The 27,150-nt window shown below is 36.4% G+C and overlaps 1 protein-coding gene across 1 annotated transcript in view; it reads left to right on the forward strand.

Moving 5' to 3' along the window:
- Acvr1c (activin A receptor type 1C) overlaps window positions 1-27,150 on the forward strand; it is an 82,212-nt gene that overhangs the window by 43,687 nt on the left and 11,375 nt on the right. Inside the window, exons 3-6 of the mRNA XM_010606777.2 lie at window positions 9,552-9,791; window positions 15,166-15,396; window positions 18,196-18,363; window positions 19,650-19,806. Coding sequence (XP_010605079.1) covers window positions 9,552-9,791; window positions 15,166-15,396; window positions 18,196-18,363; window positions 19,650-19,806 — 796 coding nt within the window. The remainder of the gene's footprint in view (window positions 1-9,551; window positions 9,792-15,165; window positions 15,397-18,195; window positions 18,364-19,649; window positions 19,807-27,150) is intronic.

Raw genomic sequence — 27,150 nt, forward strand, 5'->3', positions numbered from 1 at the left:
GTACACTGATTCAAATTATGAAATATTTTATAGGGATACATTAGGAAATTGAAAATAAAATGTATAACTAATTCTAAATGAATGATTCTACCTTATGTAAGGTTCTACTCTCTGTCATGTGAATACTATTATGTTTTTGCTCAGATATGTTTGCATAATTATACTGTGCAGGACACCGAGGTAGGTCAAAGTGTGATTGCAACACATCAGTCTTTTACAGGTGAGCAGCTGCCTTGTGTGAATATATTAGCTGTGGGAGAAGTCACAGAGGCATAGGCTGTAGGACAGAGAAGCGTGACTTTTTCCTCGTCATCGCTATTTCAAGTACTTTCACTGTACAAGGTTCTTGGCTATGAGCTGGGGAGACAGAGGTATGAGATGTGAGCACTACTCTCAAGGAGCTTCCATTTTGCCCACACACAAAGGGTCTGATTTAAGGGGAAAACCTCAATATTCCTCAAATTATCACCACCTAATTTATTTACAAACATATATCATTTGAGAATAATGTGTTTTGAGGACAGAGATAAAATGCCTGTAATTTCAACTGCTCTGAAATTAAAGAAGACTGATTGTGGAACATTTTATTAATTTCACCTCTTCCTGAATGATTCTATTCTTCAATCCAATATTCTTATGTCTATGAAACGTGAACACCATGCTGGGCATGGTGGTGCGGCACTGTAATCCCAGCAGTAGGGAGGCTGAGGCAGGAGGATGGCCATGCTTTTAGGCCAGCTGGAGCACATAGTGAATTCAAGGCAGCTTGACTACATAGTGAGACCCTGTTTCCAAAAAACAAAACAAAACAAAACATCCTCACATAAATACATCATTCTTAAATTCAGGTTCTAAAGGTTGAAATATTTATAGCCTTTAGGTGTTTCTCATATATTCAGAGAAAACCAACAGCACAAAGTGAAACTGTCCAAGAAATACCTTTATGTGTGATTCATCCCGCATGCTGTAAAGTTATGACATCAAGGCAGATGAAGACAGTGTGTGCAAATAACTGCTTGCACACTGAGCACCACAGAGTGGAATGACCCATCACTAGCACATCCGATTGAATGTCCTGTTATTCCTGCCCCTGCTATGGATCAGTGGAATCCCTCCCTATCTTAGAAAGTCTTCTTCTGCCCTTGTTTCTCATGCATGGTTCATGTTGAGCCCAACACTTTTGATGTGGTTATTTTCAGTGTGCTGTGCAGGAGAAAACCACTGCTGACCCCTGTCGTGGAGCATGTAGGAGAGATCTCACCAAATGAATTTGTAACTGGATTGTTCTTGGCGAATCTTACAGTGGTCAGTGTGAAGAGTGGTAGGCTACGACAAGCAGGAGGTAGGAGAGTGGGCTGTTGTCCGCCTACACTCACTGAGTACAAATTACATGGGTGTGTCGGATTAAACCAGTGCTCATGACTAGCTCCTAGACCCTTCAACTTCACATTCTGGTCAAGTGCAGCTACATCTTCTCTTATATTGGACTAGATCATCAGAACCTGAATATCTCATATGATCCTTTTCCTGTTTTTCCCCTTTCCATATTTTCTCCATATTTTTTACTTTAAATTATTTAAATTATATACTATTAGTACGTGTTTGCAGAACATAATGGTTACATTTATCATGGGACGTTTAATCTTAATTTTTTTATCCTCTTTTCCTTTTATCCCTCGCTGCTTCTTCTAGCTCTTAATCTCCTTCCCATTTGAAAAGGCTCTATTTCCATTCTTTTCAAATCTCAAATCTCTTTCTTTTAAAAATCTTTTCCCCTTCCTTTTCTCCCACCCTTCCATCTCTTCTTCTGCTTCACATTTGCAAAAGATCTCCCTACTTCTTATTTTCTCCCCTTTATTTTTCTCCTTATTCATATGTTGGGCTTCTCATATAAGAGAAACCATGCATATTTTTACTTGTGAAGTTGCTTTGAAAATGTTCTCGGGATGAGTCATGTATTACTTAGATCTTAAACTCCACAAAGATGCGGACTGTGTCCCACTTCTCTGGCATTCACCCAGAGAGTCGTTCTCAGTAAATACGGTACAAAGCCATCCATTTGGATCCAGTCTTTGAACCAATTTAGGAAAGCAATACGAAGCCGATTAAAAACTTGCAAGCAAGTATTTGAAACAATGGTACCCACATTTAAGGCTGCCTTGAAGGGGCAAGTGAAGGGAGGCTCATCATGAAGGTTTGGAAGACCACTCAGCACTCAGCATGGAACACTGTTTTTTGTTTTTTGTTTTTTTTGACAAAAGGAGTTATTTCTGTTGAACTAATTCATGAGGTAGCTTTCAGTGTCTTAACAGTGATGAACGTGCTTCCACGTTTCAGAAGTATGTATTGTTCCTACTTTTCATAATGGGAACTGCAAAGTAAACAAATGCCCTTTGCCTGAAGTCATAAGCCTGTGTCATAGGTTTGTGGGGAAATTGAATGGACAGGACATCCCCTTGTCATGCAGTTGACCATGGTGGCATTGCTCTGGGTGTCAGAACAGGAGCAGACCAATCAGAAAGCATCTTTAACTATTCATCTGAGGTTGATTTATTACTTGAGAACATTTCAAAGCCACAAGCTAGGGAAAAACACTACCTTTTGAGGAGTAAAATGGAACAGTTAGAAAGCAGGTGAAGACTTGGTATTTATATATTCATGGACTCAACCTTGCAAAAGGGTATCTTTTAACTTAGGGAAATGTTTTAATGAAAGGAGGAAAAGTGGCATTTGCTAGTGCTAAATGGTCTCTTTAGGGACGTTTTGGGCCCATTCAAATTTTTTAACTGCTTGAAATGATAACTTTTACAAAAGAAGCACCTTGAAAAGCGTCACAAAATGTACTTTGGGTGGAGACTTCTGTTTTATTTATCTAAATTTGTCTTTAAACAGCTGTGGCTGTCTAGCCAGTATATATCTCTTTAGTTCCTCTATTCTCAAAGATTTTCTATAATTGCTCCATTTTAATGCCTTAGTTTTTAATTAGTAAATATTTGGCATTAAAAAATCACTGAGCAGGCTCAGTGGCACTGTACCTGCCTCCAAAGCTCAAGGTCCTGAGTTGGATCCCTGATACTGAAAACAAAAAACAAATAAACAAATATGCTGGAGAAATGTGTTTGTAAACTGATTTTTTTTTTTTTTTGTAGTGCTGGGATTGTACCCAGGGCTTTGGCACATGCTGGTGAAGTAGTCCACCATAGAGCCATACCCCAGCCCCTGAATGTAGCTCTTACAGGAAGTGATTTTTCAAGTCAATGACAAATATGAATTATTTGAAGCCATCTTTTCCTAAGAGTATATGGGAGGAGAAACATGAATTAAATTGAGGTCATATTAATCTTAGAAACATCAACTTCTTTGTACCTTTGATAAAGAAAGAGAGGAGGAAATGTGAACGTTATGCTCACATTTTCTCAATGTTTTCTTCTCCGCTTTAATTGAGTTTATTGGTACATTTTAGGGATAAGTACAGTTACATTCATTGTTGGAATCTTGTACCTCTAGAGATTGCTTTTCTAAACCACAAAATAAAATGCTGAGGAGGTACTGGGGACATTCAACTTTCCAGTAAGAAGAAGTGGCACCTACACTAGGTCTGGACTTCCCCTAGGTAGTGGCCACCACCATCGACTTTCACCACCCCCAGATTCACTCAGGTCTCTAGGGAGTGTTGCAGAATCCACGATGAAAACTCTCTCTCTCTTTCTTTCTTTTCCCCTTTCTTTCTTTCTTTCTTTCTTTCTTTCTTTCTTTCTTTCTTTCTTTCTTTCTTTCTTTCTTTCTTTCTTTTTCTTTCTTTCTTTCTTTCTTTCTTTCTTTCTTTCTTTCTTTCTTTCTTTCCTTCCTTCCTTTCACTTCCTCCCTCCCTCTTTCCCTTCCTTCTTTCATTCCCTCTACTTTGCTAACCAGCCTTCAAAGTCCATGAGCTATGAATTCAATCAGCCATAGTGAAAATACAGTGTTCAGGAAAAGTTGCACTTATATTACACCAATATAGACTTTTTCCCCTTACCACAATTCCCTAAATAATACAAATACTACACCACATTTACATTATATTAAGCATTTAAGTAATCTAGGGGTGAATTAAAGTCTATGGAAGGTCAAGTGAAGGTCATATACAAATACTATACCATTATATTATAAGGGACTTCAGCATCTATAAATTTTGTGACCATCCACCATGTCCCACCAAGGGACGACTGTAGTTTCTTCCTTTTGTTACTTGACTCAATGTATTCTGGAGCTTATACGTGGGGACATGTTTGTTAGCGAGACTGTCACACATCTGCTAATGCCTTTCTCTCCTTTTCTCTCATTTCCCCATCCTATTCTATTTAATTGGTTAGGGAGTGAAATAATTTAAATTAGCAATAGCTCACTCCCTAGACCTCCATTTTTGGATTTAACATCTTATCCCCTCACAGGGCTGCCTATTTCATGGAGACTGCATCTCAGAGGGCAAAGAAAACCCCCATATTAGAAATTATCAAATAATAAGAATTTTGTGATCAAACATGCCATCCTGGCTTAGAAAATTAAGTTCAGACGTGATCAGGTGTGTTCAGGGTGGTATGGCAAAAAAATTGTGTAGAGAAAAAAAATTTTGTTCATTAAGATAACTATTATTACAATTATGTCCCTAGCTACACTATGGTTTTCTACCTTGATTCATGTGGTGTGTAGTGTGTAGACTATATTTTAAAAATTTCTCTCCTATAAAAATTACAATCAACATTTGGTTTAAAGCGTTGTTTTACAAATGTTTGCTTTTAAAATTGCTCAGTGTTTAAGGAGTTCATTCTGGATGATGTTGCTAACCTTTTTCTAGCTGAGTAATCTTTTTTTTCCATACTAACTCATATGAGTAAATTTGTGCACAAATGTGGAAACATCACCCATCTGTAATGAACAGGCCGAGAGCAGTAGCCATCACTAGAGCAGAGCACTTTTATGGAGATTACTCTATTTTCAGGGTTGCTGACCTTTTGGCTCTTTATTAGTTGCCATAGTGATGATCTGAGCTCTGCTTAATAGAGCTTTACTAAAATGAGGACAATCAATACGCTTTTTAAGGCTAATGTTTATATTGGCAGTTCCTAATAACATATCAAAATAAAATTTAGCCATGTAAATGTATCCAATAGTGGGATTTTATCTTTAAAAATAAGTTTAGATAGATGTTTTAAAAATAAAATGAATCCAGATGTTTAAGTACATTTTGTGTCTATCTTAGAGGATCTAGGCTAATACCTTTGTGATGATGTAGAAATATGGAAAGGGTTTGAATGATCATTTGTAATGGACAGTAAAATTCTTTTATAACAGCAAAGTTTAGCAGTTTCAAGAACCATGCTTAATGATTTTCAAGGGAAAGACATCAGTGGACTCTATTGGTACCTGTTGAAGAACATTCAAGGCCAAGATCTCCTCCTATACACCCGTACAACTTCTAATAATTCCAGAGAATCTTGAAACTTTACAGAAGGAAAGTTGGTGATTGGTCAGACACAAGACAGAGCAAAAGACCTTGGGTTTTGTTTTCGAAGTTTATTTAGCAGTGTTAAATATTTTGCTTACTGATAGTAGGTAGATTAAAACATTTTAGGATCACGGTGAGACTTCTCCTTTTGTATTTTTTTTGACATATTGTAAGTTAAAAAAAAAAAAGCTCTATGGCTTTGTCAATGACAAGAAGGAAGCCTGAGCATGGAGTAATTCACTATCTGTTGTTAGAGTCATGTTCTCAAACGCTTTTCCTGGACTTCAGAGAGTTGGTGGAGAAATTTCCACAAGATTCAGAGGAAGAGGGAGGCAGCTCACAACTGTACTTTTATTTCTCCAGAGCCCATTTTCTTCTCCTTCATGTTTGAGAATCTAAGTTTCCTCATTTCTATTCTCAATCCTATCAATTCCTTCTTAAGATTTATTTAAAAAAACACACAGCACTCCTGATGGTAGGACATGGAGATAAAATTAAATTGATGTTGAAGGTTTCTTCAGTAACTGGAAAGAAAACAATCAATGTACCAGTTTCAAGTGTCAAAATAACTCCAAGAAACAGGAAATAACTGTCATCAGAGGTTTTTCATGTATTACTTTTTTTTTTCTAAATAAAAACTAGTTCTTAAGTGGAAGATGAGACTTAAGTAAAACATTGCATCATATACAATGTTTTAAAATTTTTACTACAATTTTATTCCTGTTCTTACTTGATTTCAAAATCTCATTTATTTTTCTAAGCTAAAAAGTCTCATCCTTTACTTGCTAGGAACAAAACTAGTGATTCTGCCTTTGGGGATTATTTCCTGATCATCTATTATGGAATAGAGCTTATGCTCTTTGGTGGAAATCAGATAATAAATAAATGAGTGTATGATGTACTCAGTGATGTGATGACCCAGGAATTAAGATGCAGTAGGACAGGGTGTCTACAGAGTGAAGAGAAATAAGAAGAAAGTGCTGTTTCTGGTGGGGTTGACAGCTAAGACCATCGCCTCCTACCTGATTGGTCTCTGTTGTTATTCGTGCTTTTCTTTTGTCCATGTAAACTCCAACACTAAGAATAAATGTTAATCATATCTGTCATTGCTCAAAACCCAGTGATTTTTGCCCAAAATAAAATTCATAGCGCTTCTCTTTGCTTGCAAGCCTCCACATGGTGTTTCCCTTTCTTGGCTCCTTGACCTATTCCCTGGTGTCTTTGGTTCCTGTGCACTTTGGGCACAGGAGGATCCTGTTCCTGCCCCAAAGCCCTTAGGCCCTCTACCCTGGCTTGCTCTGCTGGGAGCTTGTCCCTGCCTAGGGACCTGAAGTGGTTGCTACTTTTTCTAGTACATGTTTGTAATGCATACTAATTACATTCATGCTGGGGAATTTGTACATATTCATACTTCATCATTTTACTCTCTTTTCCTCCCTTCTCCCTCTTTCCCAGATCTCCTTTCCATCCCCACACAGTCTACCTTCCTGTTTCATACTATCTCTCTTTTAGTTTGCTCTTTAAATTATATTTTGAATCTCTCATATGATATTAGAAACCATGTGATATTCAACTTGTGTCTGATTTATCAAGATCCACCCATTTTCCTACATAAATGACTCAAACCCATTTTTCTTTATGGCTGAGTAGTACTCAGTTTATATATATTTATGCCAAATTTCTTTATTCATTCACCTGTTGTTGACGGGCCTCTGGACCACTTCCATAATTTAGCTATTATATTATGCTGCTATAAACATGGACATATATATGTGTATTAATTTAATATGACTTTACCTCTTTCAGGAAGATATTCAGAAGAGGTACAGCTGGACCAAATAGAATTTCTGTTTTCAACTTTCTGAGGAACCTACATAAAGACTTTCACAGTGGTTGCACTAGTTTACATTCTCACGAACAATGTAGAAGGATTCCTTTTCCCCCACAACCTTGTCAATAATTGTTTTTGATAATAGCCACCTGGAGTAAGATGGAATTTCAGTGTTGTTTTCAATTGCATTTCTCTAATGGTCAACGTTGCTGAAATTTTTTCTTGTACTTGTTGGCACATTGTACTTCTTTTGAGAAGTGTCTGTTTACATCAATTTTCCATTTTTGGATGAGAGGTTTAATATTCTAATTCTTTCTTTCTCTTTTTTTGAGACAAGGTCTCACTTTGTAGTTCCGGCCAGGCTTGGACTCACTGCATACTTCAAGCTGGCCTCAAACTCATGGTGATCCTCCTGCCTTAGCCTCCCAACTGCTGGGATCACAGGTGTAAATCACCATGCCTGGCTTTAATTTCTTTATATATTCTAAATGTTAGTCCTCTGAAGAGTAGCTAGAAATTTTTTTCTCATTTCTGTAGGTTATCTCTTTACTCAGTTGTTCACTTTGCTGTGCAGAAGCTTTTTAATGTGCTATAGTTCCTTTTGTTAATTGTGTTATTTCTTGTGTGATTCGGGTTCTGTTTAGAAAGTCCTTGCCAGCCGGGCATGGTAGCACATGCCTGTAATCCCAGCACTTGGGAGGCTGAGGCAGGAGGGCTGCTGTGAGTTCAAGACCAGCCTGGGCTGCATAGTGAGTTCCAAGTCAGTCTCAACTACATAGTGAGACCCTGTCTCAAAAAATCAAAAAACAAAACAAAACAGAACAGAAGTCCTTGCCTATGTCTTCAAGAGTTTTATCACCTAAAGCTCTAATTAATTCTTATTCTCCTTTTCATATATACAAATTCCTTCTATCTACCAGATAAGGGGGGGGCAACCACACAAGCAAAAATACAAAACGAGAACCCTCTCAAATTTATCCTTCTTTATGGCTGAGTAGGTCCTGTTTACGCTGCATTTACCATTTGATGAGTATGCTTTCCCTGCTATATTCACAAATGGAAAAACTTTGACCTGGAGCAGCATGGGGCTGAGTTCCAGTCCTCTGCAGGTGAGTCCAGGAGGTTGGCAGTGTCCGCTGCAACTGGTCCCTCTGCAGTAACTTGCTCTCCTGTCTGCCAGGGAGTGGAAGAGCTGGATGGGCACTGATCCTGTTCTGCTTCCTTCTGCAAGCTGCCTCTGCTTCCCATCCGTCCTGCTCCCCTGGGCGTGGCTAACTGAGGTTGCCCCTCTGTCCTGGGATGGGAAACGTTCAATTACGTTGGAGGCCAGTTGGGCGCAGTGTGGCTGGTCAAATTTCCAGCCTTCCTCTGATTTCCAAAGGGCCTTTTCCATCTCAGCTCTTGTGCTTCCACCATAAACCCCGAAGCTGCGTTTTTCTACTCTTTTTGTACCTCTCTGGGTGAGTGCAACTCAGCTCTGCAGCTTGGCTGGCAGTGGGATGGCTCCCATGTGCTGATCTGAGTGGTGGGCGATGGGCGGGATGTCCTGCAGGCACAGACCTGGGAGAGGTGAGAGGGACAACCTTGACCTCACTAGTGTGTTTTCTTTTCCCCTGAATCACCGCGACAGCAATGCGGTGGTTGCTGCTTTGTTTCTGTGCCTCCACAGAGCCTTCTGTGACAGGTAAACCTCAAGCGGCTTCCGAGCACCACTCGCCCTTCGTCTTTGTTGCCCTTACAGTCCTCACCTTTGTGTTACGTGTCTGTAACACGCTTCGCCGTGTGTGAGAACATATGTCCTCGAAACCGGGATTCGGGCTCTTCTCACCGTTGCGTCTCCAGCATTGGGATAGGGCTCCACATTGCAAGAGCCCAATAAGTATTCGTGGCGTGAATGAATGAGTGAATGAATGAATGTGGTGCTCTGAGGATGGGCTGCAGTGAGAAGATAAGTAAAAGTGTTCAATACTTTGAGGCTTACACAAGTATTTTATATGCTTGTGCTTTTTCATGATCCGAATTCTGTCTCACATCGTTACCAACATAAACATTCCTCGCTCTAGACTTCTCAACTTTCTCCACCTTCGTGTATTGCATCTCAGCATCTTTGCTGACGAATTAAGGCGTACTATGTAGCTAGATACTCTAGTTGTGAAATCCTGGTGATTGCCTTTCTGGTTTCTAAAATAATTACGATGGCTTGGATCATGGTTGTCCTTCTCTTTTTGACTGCAGCCTCACCCGATCTTCCCACACTTGGATCCCTAGAGCTGACCATTGTCATCACCGTGCCTGTCTGCCTCCTGTCTGTAGCTGCCATGCTCACAGTGTGGGCCTGCCAAGGCCGACAGTGCACCTACCGCAGGCCAAAGAGGCACAATGTGGAGGAACCGCTCTCTGAATGCAACCTGGTAAATGCTGGAAAAACCCTTAAAGATCTGATTTATGACGTAACTGCCTCTGGCTCTGGCTCTGGTATGTGCTCATTGTCCATTTTGCAGTAAGAAAACTCATTTAGATAAGTCACACATGTAAATACCAAATAGTTTCTCTGGTGTGAAAAACTGAAAGTGTCAATAAGATCCAAATTGTATAACTGACGATGTGAAATAGGAAGAAAAGGGCTAAAGGTGTAAGGGAAGTGGGAAGGATGGGGGAAAGGAAATAAGGGAAAAGAAAAAACATGACAAGAAAAAAATGGAAGGGAGGGCAGAGGTAAGGGGAAAAAATGAGAATCAAGACCTGTCATGTAGAGGTACAAGATCCCAACAATGAATGTGACTGTACTGTATCCCTAAAATGTACCGATAAATTCAATTAAAGCTGAAAAAGAAAAAGTCCTTGGAAGTAGGGAAGGGAGGAGGGCTGAAGGGAGGGCAGGGGTAAGGGGAAAAAGTGATAACCAAGATCTGTCATGTAAAGGCACAAGGTCCCAATGATAAATATAACTCTACTGTATACTGAAAAAGAACCAATAAACTCAGTGAAAAAACCCCAAAAATGTTTATTAGAAAAACAAAAATGTTTATTAGTGCCTATATATTACACATTTTATCATTTAAAATGTGTGGTAAGCTCTGATAAATCAATTTCATTTAGGATTAAATGGAGAGATAAACTATGTGATCTACAAGTCTTTTTATTTGGCTTTTATAGCTTTATATGTTCAGGTCCTCAGCATTATATTAACACAAAATTTATTTTTGAAGCAAGAAGTCCCGCATAGTTAGTAATGATCACAGTTTTTCTTGGTATTATTTTATGGACACAAAAGAGAGTTAATGTATTGAAGACAGTGAGTTCCAGGTGAAAAGACACTAGTTGGTGGAGCAGTGCTCTGGAGTGCCCTCCCCTATGGTTATAGAGGTCATCGGAATCAATAGGTACTCTTGGCTATGTGTGTATTGTGATAGGGAGCTGGCCTGGAATTGACAGTAAGACCTGAAAACACAGTAAGGAGGCTGGAGAGAGAAGCCGGGCACTTCTGCACTGGTTTTTGCTGCTTGAGGTCATGTCCCTTTCTCTTTGGTGGACTGTAGAACCCCTGGTAAAGCAATTCAGAGGGCCAGGCTGTATTATGGCCTTAAATGAGCCGCTCTTGTAGTACCAAGAATTTGAGAGTGACAGATGAAATTGGCCCTATGATAACAAACTGTCTAAAACGATAAGTCATTCCCTACTGTCATTATTTCCAGAAATCCCACCAGCCCTTGGTTTTGCAGAAATATGCTCAATGGTAAAAGTCCGGAAGAGCCATTACAAAAATCCCCTGCGTCCTTTCTTGGTTTGGAAAGATCATTGGTAATATCAACCCAACAAACCTTGAGGAACTCTCTAGCCAGTGCCTTTAGGAATTTCCAGCCAGTCAGAGAATGGAGGCAGGTGACAGAGGGGTGATCACATCTCTTTGAACACCTGCATTTAAGACAAAGCAGTTTGGATTCATCAGAAGAAAGTATGCTAATCAGGCAGTCCATAGGATCAGAATACTTTTCTGCTTCTGGGGGCAAGATTGCCTTCCTTTGCCTGACCATCGTATAAGACCTCATCAGGTCGTATGCTTTCAAAAGTGGAAAACTAGAAAGACAATCTTGAAACCGCAAAGTTCATAAAACTGGAATCCCAATTGAACTACTGAATAGAAGGTTAGCACTCTATTTTAAAAAGTAATACTTATTAGGATTAAATACTCTTTCCTTCTTTCATTATTATATTTTGAACTTCACTGTGCCCTAGTTTTTTGAGCACTGACAACATAGTCACAGAGAGAACTCTGATTTATATTTAATTTCTTGAAGACTTTTATAATTAATTTTTAAGTGTCAAATGATTAAATAACCATTGATTTAATCTCCACTAAAACATTCTAGTTTATCTGAAGGAGTTTGATAGGAACATGCATTGTGGAGCTACTCTTTAAACATATTTAGGAAATTATTTCTCTTTTAAATAAAAACAATACAGAGTTAAAGCTAGATATTGGATGTGTACTTAGTAAGCAGGTAGTCATGAGGTAGGGCATAAATTTAAAAATTAACATTAAAGTTTTTTTACTATTTTGTGTATCTTTAAATCTGAATTTGAATTTATTAAGGTCTAGACTCTTTTAGATTATTCTAAAAATCTTAAATAGAAATAAACATATTCAAGCAAATTATTTTTTAAAGAGGCTGATTTAAATATATTTTCAGAGAATATATTAAATATATTTTAAGAGAAACCATGCAGTATTTAAGTCTGTGTGTTTGACCTAAAAATAGAAAAATAAAAGATAGATATAGGAAGTAGGGATATCTTTTTCAAATGGGATGGGGAACAAAAAATAGAGTAGGGAAGGTAGGAAAAGGGGAGGGGAAGAAAAAAATTGAAGGGAAAAAACAGAAATAGAGCTTTTGCAAAGGGAAAGGGAATGGAGAGTTGGAAGGAGAGGGGAGGTAAGACGGGCAGAGGACAAGAAAAATTGAAATGTATTGTGCACATATATAATTCCCCACAATAAATCTAATTGTTATGTACTGTGAACATGTGCTAATAAAAAATAAAGTGACTGTGTTTTAGACATTCTTTTTTCCTTTTTTGAGAGAGCTAATGGTATGTGCCTGACAGTGACCAGTGGCTAAAATATAGCTGAAGGTGTCTCTGCTTTGATTCTGAGAGAATGGGTTTATCTCAGTGAAAAGCCACAGGTGGAGAGGAGATCGGATGCTTTTGCTTCTTTTCTTAATTGGTTAGTGACCTGAGACGTGAGGCTGCCTTTTGAGATGTTGAGAAACAAAAATTGTGAAACTTATCCCTGACCTGGTCAGGCACGCATTTCAAAGAGATATGGTGGCTGCAGAGAAGAAAGCAGGTTGGATGTTTTATTGGTGTATCTTTGGGTGTAGACATCTATGAGATTCGGTAGCTTGCTTCTTTCTGTCATGATAAACACTTCTGATGGATGGGGACAAGTGATAGGCATCAACTCCTGTGATGTCTTGGTCAAAAGATTAGAATGAAATCTGTGTATCTTCAAAGGAGATCTCTAGATTTATAACACAGGAACTGCTTAGATTCATCTTTGGTGGTTTCACTGAAAGTTATAAAGCAACTTTTTTACCATCTGAATTTAAATGCTTTCCTGAGTTCTTTGGTTTTGTTGTCTTTCTATGTCTCTGATCTGTACCATTGACCCAATGACCATGTGTTTGAGCAATTGCAGTTGGAAAAACCTGATTTATCTATTTCTCTATCCATTTGTCATTGTGTTGTTGTTGGTGGTGGTGATGTATGTTTCAGTATCTATGAGTGGGTATGAGTGGCAGGAAATTTGATCTAATAATTGTTGCTTTCACTTTTAATAGGTGGTCAAATAGTAAAATTGACCATATCCTTCAAAAATAGTCGGTAACATTTGATGGCAGAGGGCTTTCTAAAGGGGAGGACTACTGTCACATCCATTGAGGGGTGAGAAAGCAGAGTTTGGGCAGATGTGCTTGGGTCTGGGCTGGTCTCCCAGCAGCATAGTCCTGGAAAAGACTTTGATATCTGCTGAGCCCCAGTTTTCTCATCTTTAAATAAGGTTGAACCAGATGATTTCTATTTTTCTATCTTACACAAATTTTGTTTTGCTTTAGAAATGAACTACCTGTAGTAATTACAAAATTTAAAGAAATATATACAAGTATAGATGTCAGAAGTTCCAAGTTCAACTAATTTCCTCTCATTGGTTGGAGAAAAGACTCAGTCCTTTCAAAAATAAAGAAAGAGTCTTAATATTCCCATAGGTAGCGTTTGTGATTTTTGCCTAAGTAAGGAGCTCTGAGAGTCCATGACATGGTACCTTATGGTTTGCCAAGGAGTCAATTTGAACAACACATTCTCAGGTAAACCAGATGATTTCAAAAGAACCTTCTGATTTAGGGCTTTGTGATTGATTAATCACTGAGACTCCAAACATCAAATTTCTAGTCTATGCCTATTTAGTGATAGTGGGTGGTTTTCATGAAAGATGAGAACATCTAAATAAACTGGCTCATTTTTGGAGCAGGGGCCAAGGCCCCCAGGAGCTGTGGAGCTGTCACTATTCCTGTCATGTGAGTACAATGACAATTACTATACTGACTTTTTAGAATGCATTTATATCATAGCCTCTTTGTTTATAAGTTAATAATACCCATTGTGGAAATTAAGCAAATATAGAATATTATAAAGAAGAATATCACAATTCACTAGGATTCCACCAAATAGAAAAAACTGCCATAGCATTTAGTATATTTCCTATTCAGTCTCCCTGTGTGCATTCTGAAAAGCTAGATATACTTATTTGTACTTATTTGTATGGATACAATTTTTATGAGGTCTTTTTTCATTTAATACTATAGCAAAAGTAACTTCCCATATCTTTAAGAATACCTCCTTATAAAAAGTATAACTATTGTTGGGTCTAAGTAATCCATGGTAAGATTAATATAATATTAGAGGGCTAAGCAGTATTGAACATGTAATATCAGAGGATGTGCTAGGTGCTTAACATGCTTATTATTTCTCATATTATCCTCATGAGATAGGAAATTTCAATATCCTCTCTTTTTCAGAGAAGGAATTTAAAGTTCAAGAGGTTAAATAACTTGCCTATGGTTATCAGATGACATAGCTAAAATATACACCTAGTTCTTTTTAAATTTTTGCTTGTAATATTCCACAAATTTTCATCACTTGACAATTTTACTTGTTTCCTATGAATGATAAAATGTATTCTGCATTTTGACATCTTCTCTACATTTTGAATTAAATCTTTAGCATATAATTATAGAGGTAGACTTATTTATTCAAAGAATATAATTATTATACATACACTTGGAATACATTTAATTGATTTTTTATTTCATAGAAAATATGTGTTTAGGGTAACATCATTATCTGACTCAATCATTGAGTTTTTTCTGTACTTTTAAATTTTAATTTGGCTTTAAAAAGCTCAGAATTCTTTTTTCCTTCCCAGTTGTACCAGGAACCATACATTTTATGTTAGATGTTGACATGATATTTTTTCCTTTGGTACTTATTAATATAGCTACCTATGGTGGACAATTCAGGGAAATTTACAACCATTCTTTCAAATCTGATAAATACAGTAGCAGAGTATCTTCAGAAAATTTTTGTAAATAGAATAGAAATTTATATTCACAATTTAAAGCATTTTTCTTAGACTGGCTTGACATTGAATTTTGCTACAGTGATGCTTATTTCTTCAAAATTGATAAATTGTTAAGGTGTTTAAATGTTTTTTCTTTTCGTGTGTGAGGAATGCCCATCGCAACAGTTCTTTTCTGAAATTGACTTTTAATCCCACATTTTCTCTGGTTAGGTCTGCCTCTGCTGGTTCAAAGAACAATTGCAAGGACAATTGTACTTCAAGAAATTGTAGGAAAAGGTAGATTTGGTGAGGTGTGGCATGGAAGATGGTGTGGGGAAGACGTGGCTGTGAAAATATTCTCCTCTAGAGATGAAAGATCTTGGTTTCGGGAGGCAGAAATTTATCAGACAGTTATGCTTCGTCATGAAAACATCCTTGGTTTTATTGCTGCTGACAACAAAGGTATTTACCTCTAATTGGGTTTAAAAAGAAAAGCATTACATATCTTATCAAATGAGAATAAATAATCTGTTTTAACAAAAACTACATAAAATCTAATATCTTTATTGAGGACAGAAAATCTTTCTTCTTCTTCTTTTTTAAATCCTTCTTTCTCACCAATAAATATACAGAGCCATAAAACAAAGCAGGACACATGAGAGACTTGGTTTACAATACCCAGATTGATGTTTAAAATATTTGATAGCTGCTATGGGTAGGACCCAGCCAACTAATGCAGAAGCCCCAACTGGAACCCAGTCCTAGAAAACGCTGCCTTGCTAAATTCTTTTACTTAGTTGCTGCTGGGTTTTGGGATGATCTAGAGACATATTAGAAGGCAAGAGTACTCTGCTGTCCCAGGGCAAAGGAATGTTATTAGAAGCTCTGAGTAGCAGCTACACAACAACCAGTATTTTAATAACATATATAGTCATAGTATTGAATGCTTGTTGAATAGTCACCTTTGTTAGGATTGGATTTTTCATCTGTGTAACGGGCTTTGTCCTCAGGATTCAAGTTTTCAGTGCATGTTATCTGTAGATTATAGTAGAATCATGGTAAGCAAAACAATTTTAGTAATGCTTTCCATCAGTGTTACTTTGAATGTGATATTTTTTTTTCATTCACAGTTAGTAGAATCATGGTAAGCAAAACAATTTTAGTAATGCTTTCCATCAGTGTTACTTTGAATGTGATATTTTTTTTTCTCATTCAGTTTATTGGTACATTTTAGGTATACAGTACAGTTACATTCATCATTGGGATCTTGCACCATTACATGACAGGTCTGGGCTCTCATTTTTTCCACTTGTCCCTGCTCTCCCTTCACCCCTCCTAGCCTCCCCATTTATAAACACTTTATTTCCATTTTTTCATTTACTTTGAATGTGACTTATGTCATGAGGTTTAACATTACTGAGTGAAAAACCAGTGTCTTTTTTTTTTTAAATTTATTGGAACAAAACAAGCCTCAGATTTCTAGTGCTTAAAAATTAGTACTCCTAAAATATTGCATGTATGTTTGAGCAATCAAGGACTGGATATAAAGTCTGTGGATTTCCTATGAATTCTCTCCCATTTCCTTTCAAAGTTTTTATTCATTTAAGTGAAAGCAATGAGAAACAAGAGTGAGAAAAACTTGATCCAGTCATTTTAAAAATTATAACTCTAATCAATAGTACTCGTGAAGAACTTTGATGGAATCACAGCTATAACCCCATCTAAAAGCAAGGGATAAAACAAAACACTTGGGGATATCAGACATCTACCTTTGCCTGTGAAAATTAAAAACCTATGGTTATTTAGATCTATCTAAATATGAAAGTATTCATTATTGATTCTTCAGCTAAAGAGAAGTTTAGTATTGCAAATTATGGCCATAATTATGCCTGCTGACAATTTCTCATTCCTGATTTGCTGGGATAAGACTGATTAAAGCCCACATGAGATAAAAATATAATTTCCAAATTTCTAACTATTTACACTTCAAAATTATTCCCAAGTTTCTGAAAATGAGACTTTCCCATTCACCTATGAAGAGCTTTATTTCTCCCCTTCTAATCTTGAGCCAAAACCTACACACTGGTTAGCTTAATTAGCAACACAGTCAATTTGGTGAATGTAGTTATATGGTTCATGTTTCTGGGATAATTCAAAAATGATGTTTATTGCATTATAAAACAATATACATAAAAGAGATCATCCTTGGTTTTCTCTTCTGTCTCTGTCTTATCATTTCTTGTCATTATTTTGTGCATAATACCAAGTGGCCTCTAATCTCACTTTCATCTCCATGAATTCCTGTATCTTTTGCAACATTTACAGTTTCACATTTTAGTCAGTTGTCTGACAAAAGCATTAATGGTAGAGGGTAAAGATAGCCACTGGTGTCAACAGGAAGAGAGTGTGAATGAGGGTAGTTGTGTATATGACTAATTAAGAAAGTGAATTTTATCATGTGGTACCAACCTGTATTCCTAGGAAATTTTATCACTATTACCTAGGAAATTAAATATTTGGCTAATAAGCAGCTTCTGTACATAAAGCATCAGGCAGCAGAGTCTTATCAAGTGTTCATTATAGATTTATTTCTTGGAGTACCAGAACTAGTCAGTATTGTCCAGGTTATTGTAAGCACCTTTTGTAGACTAATACCAAAAGAAACATTGGGCCACATTCTATTCTGTGAATTATTTTAAATGTTCTGGATTCACTTTTGGATAAATGAAGTAAATTATTCAAAATGCCTCGCAATTGTATTTGGCTCTATATATAAGTTTCTGGGGGAAATCATTAACTTCATATTTTGAAAGTTAAATACTATTCTTAGAATGTTAGAACTTTGATGATAATAATAATACTTTTCTAAATTTGTTATATTTCTGATAGTTGTATGTATGATCTTTTTTAAAAGCTTGGAGCAATTTGTAATACAGCACACAGCCTGAATGTGTTTCTCAGTAGTTTCTTATATAATATGTTATTATTGCCAGCAGGCATCGATTAGAGGGAATATGAAATGCATTTTCTAATTGTTAGAATCACTGCTTTACAACTTCTTATTTCTACGGTTGGTTCTAAAATATCAACTTCTTCGGTAATTTACTGAAAAAATTTTCACTTTACTTAGTCTGTAAGCTCCCTTACTGAAGGAAATAACTTTGCTTTGTTAACCACACAGATTAAATATTGACATTATTAGAAGCTTTTGGCTTCTTTTTCAATATATATTTTCAATAATAAGCTATGTTTTCCTGTTAGACAATGGAACTTGGACTCAGCTTTGGCTCGTATCTGAGTACCATGAACAAGGCTCCTTATATGACTTTCTGAACAGAAATGTGGTCACAGCAGCTGGAATGATCAGATTAGCACTTTCAATAGCTAGTGGTCTGGCGCACCTGCACATGGAGATTGTTGGTACACAAGGTATGTACTTCGTTTTCCTTGATGAATACAAGGATAGCAATCACTCAGTTATATTTCAGTTCTTTACAGTGATCAAATATAAAGAAGCAATAAAGGTACTTTAGAAAGCTGAAGGTTTTATCATGATATAGCCAATAGTCACATGGTATTTACTTAGCATTTTGTATATTATTCATAATATGTTTCTTCCTAGTTGTTACACCTTTGACACTTAGCCTATATACTTAGTTCTATAACTAAAAACTATAACTAAATCCTATAACTGAAAGATAATTGGGAAAGGGCTAGGGATTTAGCTCAGTGGTTCTACTGCCTGCCTCACAAGCACAAGGACCTGGGTTTGATCCCCAGCACCCCCCCCAAATTGGGAAGGATAATGTGACCATAAAAAAACATTTACACATTATGCATTTGAAGCCCTATAATACCCATTAGTTTTTAAATTTACTTATTTAATAGAGAATTGACTCTATAAAATCATTATACAAGGTAGTGGGCCCCAAATTATAATTCATGATCCCTTTATATGCTCAAAAATGAGAATTGTCAAAGATTTTTAAAATCATAGATTATGTTAATATTTATCATATTAAAATTAAGAATTTAGAATATATTTGCTTAAAGTATTAGAAATCTAAAAGTTAACATAGATAACAGCTTTTGAAAGTGTCATTTTTTCCTAATACAAAAATCTATCTAGTGAAAACAACTTTTATTTTACATATTTTCAAATCTCATTAACTTTGGCTTAAACTCTCAATTTCCATATCCATTTTTTAATCAATCTGTTCCAGCATGTTTTAGGTGAACTGAAGAAAAGGGGCCATCACATAGATAAATCATTAGAAAACAGCCTCTAGGTTCCCCTGATCTAGGCTAGTAGAAATTTGAAACTTGTTTTGTAAGAAAATATTTGCCATGTTCTATGAGTACATAGTCATCGTGATTCATCCCCAGTTTGTTCAGAAGATATTTATTAGTGCTATAAATGTCACTTGGTGTTCTAAACATTGGAGGCATGGTGATGAACAAGACAAAATCACTGCCCTCATTCAGCTAACAGTTTGTCTGAGACAGATGGTTAAGCATACACACGAATAAGCCAGATAATATAGATAGTAATATGAGCTCTGAAAACACCAAAACGGGGTGCTTTGTTAGAGAATGACGGGGTCCAGAGTGGGTGGTCAATGTAAAATTTCAGTTAAATTTTCAGTGATTACTATTACAGAGATTCAGTCTTGGTGAAGAAAAAGATGGATGCACTTTTTATTAATGCTTTGTAGGTAAACCTGCTATTGCCCATCGAGACATAAAGTCAAAGAATATCTTAGTGAAAAAATGTGAAACTTGTGCCATAGCAGACTTAGGATTGGCTGTGAAGCATGATTCCATTCTGAACACTATAGACATACCTCAGAATCCTAAGGTGGGAACCAAGAGGTAAGATGACTTACTTTAGTAGCATGTTAAGACCTGTGATTGACCCAGAAACACAAAAATTTGTGATGTAGGCATAGAAAGCTCTGGACCAAATGAGAAATTTTAGCCCTAAGAAAAAAAGAAGTCTTTTATGAGTTCTTGAGAAATCCGTGGACACGATGACTGTAAAATAGGAGAGTTGGCATTCTTGGTCAAATAGAAACAATTTGGCTGCAGAATCCCATGGAGAGGAATGGTAGAAGAGATAGTGACATATTATTTTTAATGGTCACCAGAGAATGTATTTTCTGATGGATAAAAACCTATTATTGATTTGTGTATGCTGAACCATCCTTGCATCACTGGGATGTAGCATATTTGATCATGATGCATGATATTTTTAATGATGTTGTATTCTGTTTGCGAGTATCTCATTGAGGATTTTTGCATCTCTATTCACTAAAAACATTGGTCTGTAGTTTTGTTTCATGATTGGATCTTCTCTGGTTTTGGAGTCAAGATAATGCTAACATCCAGGAATGATTATGAGAGTACTCCTTCCATATTGATTTCATTAAATAGTTTGAGGAGTATTGTCATTAGATCTCCTCTGAAGTTCTCGGAGAATTTGGTAGTAAATCCATCAGAACCTGAGATTTTCCCATTTGGTAGATTTTTTTTTTTTTTTTACTACTGCTTAATTTCATTGCCTGTTACAGGATTATTCAGGGTTTTAAATATCTTCTTGGTTCAGTTTTGGTTAATTCATGTTTCTAGGAGTCTATATATTCTGAATTTTCTCATTTATTATCACCATATCAAATTAAAAAGTGCTTGTGCAGCAAAGGCAATGACCAACAGAGTCAAGAGACAACCTACAGAATGGAAAAAAATACCAACTGTTCCTCAAACAGAGGACTAATATCTAGAATATAAAGAACTGAAAAAAATTAGATCCCTCAAAATAAAAGGCCCAATCAAAAATGAGTAAGTGAAATGAATAGACACTTCTCAAAAGAAGTACAAATAGCCAATAAATACATGAAGACATGTTCAAGATCACTGAACATTAGAGAAATGCAAATTAAAACAGCACTGGGGAGAAAACACACTGTGACTGTACCTTAGTTCAAAAAGAATTGCTATCATAAAAAATTCAAATAATAACAAATGCTAGTGAGGCTGTGGCAGAAAACAAAGCACTCTGACGTTGTGGGTGGGAGTTTAAACTAGTACATCTATGGAAATCATTATGTAAATTCCTAAAAAACTAAAACTAGATATTACATTTGATGCAGCTATTCCCAAAAGAGTTAAAGGCATCGTATTACAGTGATGCATACATACCCATGTTTAGAGTAGCACAAATCATGATCGCTAAATCTTGGAAGTGGCCTATATACCCATCAATAGGTGAATGGGTAAGGAAAATGCAGTACTAACAAACCATTCAGTACTGCTCTGCATAAAGAAGGATAAACTTGAGGCATTTGTAGGTAAATGGATACACCCTACGACCATAACATCAAGTGGAATGAGTCAAACACCCTAGTTTAAATATCACATGGTTTCCTTTTTAAAAAAAATTGGTACATTTTAGGTATTCAATGCAGTTACATTGATCATTGGAGTTTTGTACCTTTACATGATATATCTTGGTTCTTATTTTTTCCCTATTCCCCTGGCGTCCCTTCACCCACTCCACCCTTCCCTATTTACAAAGACTTTGTTTCCATTTTTTCCTTTATTTTTTCCTTTTCCTTCTTACTTTTACCCTAACCCTCCCACTTCCCCTACACTGTTAGACCTTTTCTTCCATTACACTATCAATTATGCATTTTTAAATTGAGTTTATTGGTAAAAATCTAGGTATACAATGCAGTTACATTCATTTTTGGGATCTTGTACCTTTACATGACAGGTCTTGGTTCTCATTTTTTCCCCTTGTCCCTGCCCTCCCTTCACCCCCTCCTCCCCTCCCCATTTACAGATGCTTTATTCCCATTTTTTCATTTTCTCATATTTTTTCTTTTCCTGGTCCCTTTTCCCCTACCTTTCACACTTTCCCTACACCTTTAGCCCTTTTCTTCCTATTTCACACTATTAATTATCCAATTAGGATCTTGTGTACTATTATAGTTTTTCACACCAGAGAGATTATTCAGTATTTACACATGTGTGACTTATTTATTTCACTTAAGAGTATATCCTCAATATGTATCCATTTTCCTATGAATGACTCTAATTTCTCATTCTTTATGGCTGAGTAATATTCCATTTTATAGAAAAACCACATCTTCTTTATCCAGTTTCCAACAGATGGGAAAATGGGCTGTTTCCAAGTTTTAGCTATTACAAACTGTGCCACTATAAACACTGGTGTACATATATCACTGTGGTATGTTTCTTTTAATTCTTTTGGAAAGATACCCAGCAGAGGGATGGCTGGGTCAAATGGAACCTCTAGTCCCAGTTCTTTGAGGTATTCTCCATATTGGAATCAATAGTGGTTGCACCAGTCTGCACTCTCACCAACAATGGAGAAGGGTTCCTTTCTCCCCACAACCCCACCAACATTTATTATTATGTGATTTCTTGATAGCAGCCATTCTTTGTGGGGTGAGGTGGAATCTCAGTGTTGTTTTCATCTGCATCTCTAGAATGACTAGTGATGTGGAACATTTTTTCATATATTTACTTGCTGCTTTTACTTCTTTGTCTGAGAAATGTCTGTTCATTTCAGATGCCCATTTTTGAATTGGGTCTTTATATTTGGGGGAGGGCTGATTGTTTTGAGTTTTTTATATCTAGATAATAATCCTTTGTCTGAGGAGCAGCTGGTAAAATTTTTTTTCCCACATTGTAGGTTGTCTCTTAGCTCTGTTGATGATTTCTTTTGCAGTGCAGAAGCTATTTAATAAAATGAGATCCCAGTTGTTGATTCTTTCTGCTAGTTCCCACATTACTGAGGATTTGTTCATAAAGTCTTTTCCTATGCCAATGTCTTCCAGAGTTCTGCTTAATTTATCATCCAGCAAGTTCAGTGTTTCTGCTTTAATATTTAGATCTTAAATCCACTTGGATTTTAATTTAGTGCATGGTGAAAGATAAGGGTCTAGTTTTAATCTTCGGCAGGTAAAGATCAAGTTTTTCCAGCACCATTTATTAAAGAGGCTATCTTTTCTCAAGTGGGGATGGTCAGCTCCTTTGTCAAAGATGAGATAGCTGAGTGCATCTGGAGTTGTTTTTGTGTCTTCCAGTCTGTTCCACTGATCCTCAGGTCTGTTTCTTTGCCAGTACCATGCTGTTTTTATCACAGTGGCTTTGTAGTATAGTTTCAGATTGGGAATTGTTATACCCACTGCCATTTGTCCGTTGTCTAGGATAGTTTTTGCTCTTCTAGGTCTCTTCTGGTTCCAAGTGAATTTTTGGATTATTTTTTCTACTTCTGTAAAGTATAGTGTTGGAATTTCAGTTGGCATTGCATTGAATCTCTATAGCAGTTTTGGTAGTATGGCCATTTTCATTATGTTGATTCTTCCTACCCAGGAGCGGGGATATCTTTCCATTTTCTTATATCCTCTTTGATGTCTTGTTTCAGAGTGCTGTAGTTTTCAGAATAGAGCTCTTTTGCTTCTTTTGTTAGATTGATTCCCAGATACTTCATTTTTTTGGATGCTATTGTGGAAGGAATTGTTTCCCTAATTTCTCTCATTGAGTCTATTATTTGTGTACAAGAAGGCTATTGATTTTTGGGTGTTGACCTTGTATCCTGCTACTATGCTAAAAGTGTCAATTAAGTTAAGAAGTTTTTTGGTGGAGTTCTTTCGGTCTTCAATGTAGAGTATCATATCATCAGCAAATAATGACAGTTTAACTTCTTCCTTTCCTATCTTTATTGATTTAATTTCTTTTTCTTATCTAATTGCTATGGCTAATATTTCTAGAACTATATAGAAGAGGAGTGGTGATAGTGGGCATCCTTGTCTTGTTCCTGATTTTAACATGAAAGTTTTTAGTTTTTGGTCATTTCATATGATGTTGGCTGTTGGTTTTTCATAGATAGCTTTTATTAGGTTGAGATATAGACCATCTATTCCAATTTTTTGCAGGGTTTTTATCATGAATGGGTGTAGAATTCTGACAAATGCTTTTTCTACATCTATCAAGAGGATCATATGGTTTTTGTCCTTGACTTTGTTAATATAATGTATTACATTTATTGTTTGACGTAGGTTGAACCATCCTTGCATCCCTGAAATAAATCCACTTGGTCAGGATGTATGATATCCTTAATGATCTGTATTCTGTTTGCTAGTATCTTATTAAGGATTTTTGCATCTATATTCATTAAGGATGTTGGTCTATAGTTCTCTTTTTTAGTTGCATCTTTCCCTGGTTTGGGAATCAAAGTGATACTTGCTTCCAGGAATGAGTTTGGAAGTATTGCTTCCCTTTCAATTTCATTGAAAAGTCTGAAGAGTAATGGCAGTAGTTCTTCTCTAAATGTCTTGTAAAATTCAGCTGTGAATCCATCCAGGACCTGGGCTTTTCTTTGTTGGTAAGTTTTTAATTATATTTTCAATTTAACTGATTGTAATTGGGGTGTTTAAAATGTTTTTATCTTCTTCATTCAACTTTGGTAATTTATAAGTATCTAGAAATCTGTCCATTTCTTCTGTGTTTTCCATTTTATTAGAGTACAGGTTCTCAAAGTAGGTATTAATGATCCTCTGGATTTCTGTGGGATCTGTTGTGACTTCACCTTTTTCATTCCTGATTACACGGATCTGAGCCTTTTCTTTTCTTTTTTTGATAAGATTTGCTAAGGGTTTATCTATCTTGCTTATTCTTTCAAAAAACCAACTCTTTGATTTATTTATTTTTTGTATCATTTTCTTAGTTTCCATTGCATTGATTTCTGCTCTAATCTTTATAATTTCCTCCCTTGTTCGAGCTTTGGGTTTTTCTTGCCCTTGTTTTTCTAGGCATCTAAGATTCATTGTTAGGTTGTTTATTTGATCTTGCTCTGTTTTCCTAATGTGGACATTCAGTGCTATGAATTTTCCCTGCAGAACTGCTTTCATTGTGTCCCAAAGATCCCTGTATGTTGTATTGGCATTTTCATTTATTTGTAAAAACTGTCTGATTTCTTCTTTAATTTTCTCTGTGATCCATTGATTGTTCAGGGGAGTGTTGTTCAATTTCCATGTGTTTGTGAAGTTCCTATCATTTCCTATGCTATTGATTTCCAGCTTTATTGCACCATGATCTGATAATATGCAGGGGATAACTTCGATTCTTTTGCATTTATTCAAACCTGTTCTGTGAGCTAGTATGTTATCTATCTTGGAGAATGACCCATGTGCAGCTGAAAAGAATGTATATTCTAATTTTGTGGGGTGGAACACTCTATAGACATCTAATAAGTCCATGTGTTCAAAAGCTTGGTTCAATTCTAGTATTTCATTGTTGATTTTTTGCCTAGATGATCTGTCTATTTGTGATAGTGGGGTATTTAGATCCCCCACTACAATTGTATTAGTGATTATTTGGTTTTTCATGTTATTTAATATTTGTTTTATATAGTTGGGGATATTTATATTTGGTGCATATATGTTTATGATTGTCATCTCTTCCTCTTAAATTGTTCCTTTTACAAGGATGTAGTGGCATTCTTTGTCTTTCTTAATCAGTTTTGGTTTGAAATTTGCTTTGTCTGCGAATAATATTTTCTGGGCTCCTGTTACTTGGAGAATTGTTTTCCACCCTGTCACTTTCAGTCTCTAGGCTTCTTTTTGCATTAGGTGTGTTTCTTGTATACAACATTGTTGGATTTTGCTTCTTAATCCATTCTGCCAATCTATTTCTCTTGATTGGTGAATTGAGGCCATTGACATTGATGGTTATAACTGATATGTACTGACTTATTATTGACATGTTATTGTCCTTTTGTTGACTCTTTTTAATTTTTTGCCCTCTGCTTTTAGTTTCTTGCCTTGGCTGTTTGATTTGCTCTGTTGGGCCTCATGGTGTTGTGACCTTCATTGTCTTTTTCTAGGATATTCTTTAAAATTCCTTGTAGTGCTGGTTTAGTATTCATGAAGTTTCTCAAGTGTTCTTTGTCATGGAGGTATCTTGTTTCTCCATCCATTTGGAAAGAATGCTTTGAGGGATACATCCATCTTGGTTGGAGGTTGTTTTCTTTTAGGACTTGAAATACCTCACTCCAGGCTCTCCTTTACCTGAGGTTTTGTGTTGAAAAGTCTGCTGTGATTCTGATGGGATTTCCTTTGCATGTGATTTGTTTCTTTTCTCTTACTGCTTGTAGTATTTTGTTCTTCTGTTGGGCTTCTGGGATCTTGATTAGTATATGTCTAGGTGTAGATTTTTTTTGATCATGGCTAGTTGGAGTCCTATATGCCTCACTTATTTGTACGTCAAATTCTTCCTCTCTGGGCAGTTTTCTCTCATTAATTCTGTGAACAGCTTTTTAAAGTCATTTGCATTTTTTTCCTGCTACTTCATGGATTCCTATCAGTATTACGTTATTCTTCTTTGCATCATCTAGGAGTTGTTGGATTGATTTCTCATCCTGTACTGTTTTTAAGAGACCTCTCTTTTCATGGTCATTGTCTGCAATCCTATCTTCTATATCTGAGATTCTATCATTGCAATCTTTTATTCTGTTACATACACTTTCAATAGAGTTTTTAACCTCCTGGATATCTGTTTGAATCTGTTTAATGGATTCCATTTCTTTCCTATGTTGGGCGTTCATTGTTTCCATTTCTTTCTTATGCTGGGCCTTGATGGCTTCTATTATGTTCCTGAGCTCATCTATTTTTTTGTCAGTTTCTGTTCTAGAGTCACGAATCATGTCTTTCATTTTGCTCACCATCTCTATGCTTATCTGGGAAATTATTTCTGTTTTGAATTTTTCTAGATCTTGATTGATTTGTTTTGTTACTTCCTGTGCTGTGAGTTCTGAGTGTCCTGGAGGTTCACTTTCTGCCTTTTCATCCTCCTTTTCCGTACTGTTTGCTCTTGGTGCACTGGAAGTCTGCCTTTGTGGCTGCTTAAGTGTTTTCTCATGTTTATTTTTGCTGTTGGGTTGTTTTTTATTCAATCTCTGGGTCATTAAGTCTTCCTGATATTGTTGCATCTCAGCCTTTGATTCTCTAATGACTCATAGAAATTCTCATTTTCATAATAGAGGAAACAACTGGTCAAATCAGTCCCTCTCCTTTATCCCATTTGATACAATCAAGAACACAATAGGATCAATCCACACCCCTTATAGTCAGTCATGCCTCTGTGGAGTGCATCCAAGGGGTGCCACAATCAGGGGATCTGAGACTGGTG

This window comes from Fukomys damarensis, unplaced genomic scaffold, assembly GCF_012274545.1.
Source record: "Fukomys damarensis isolate Sample0158 unplaced genomic scaffold, DMR_v1.0_HiC HiC_scaffold_26, whole genome shotgun sequence".
Classification (NCBI taxonomy): domain Eukaryota; kingdom Metazoa; phylum Chordata; class Mammalia; order Rodentia; family Bathyergidae; genus Fukomys; species Fukomys damarensis.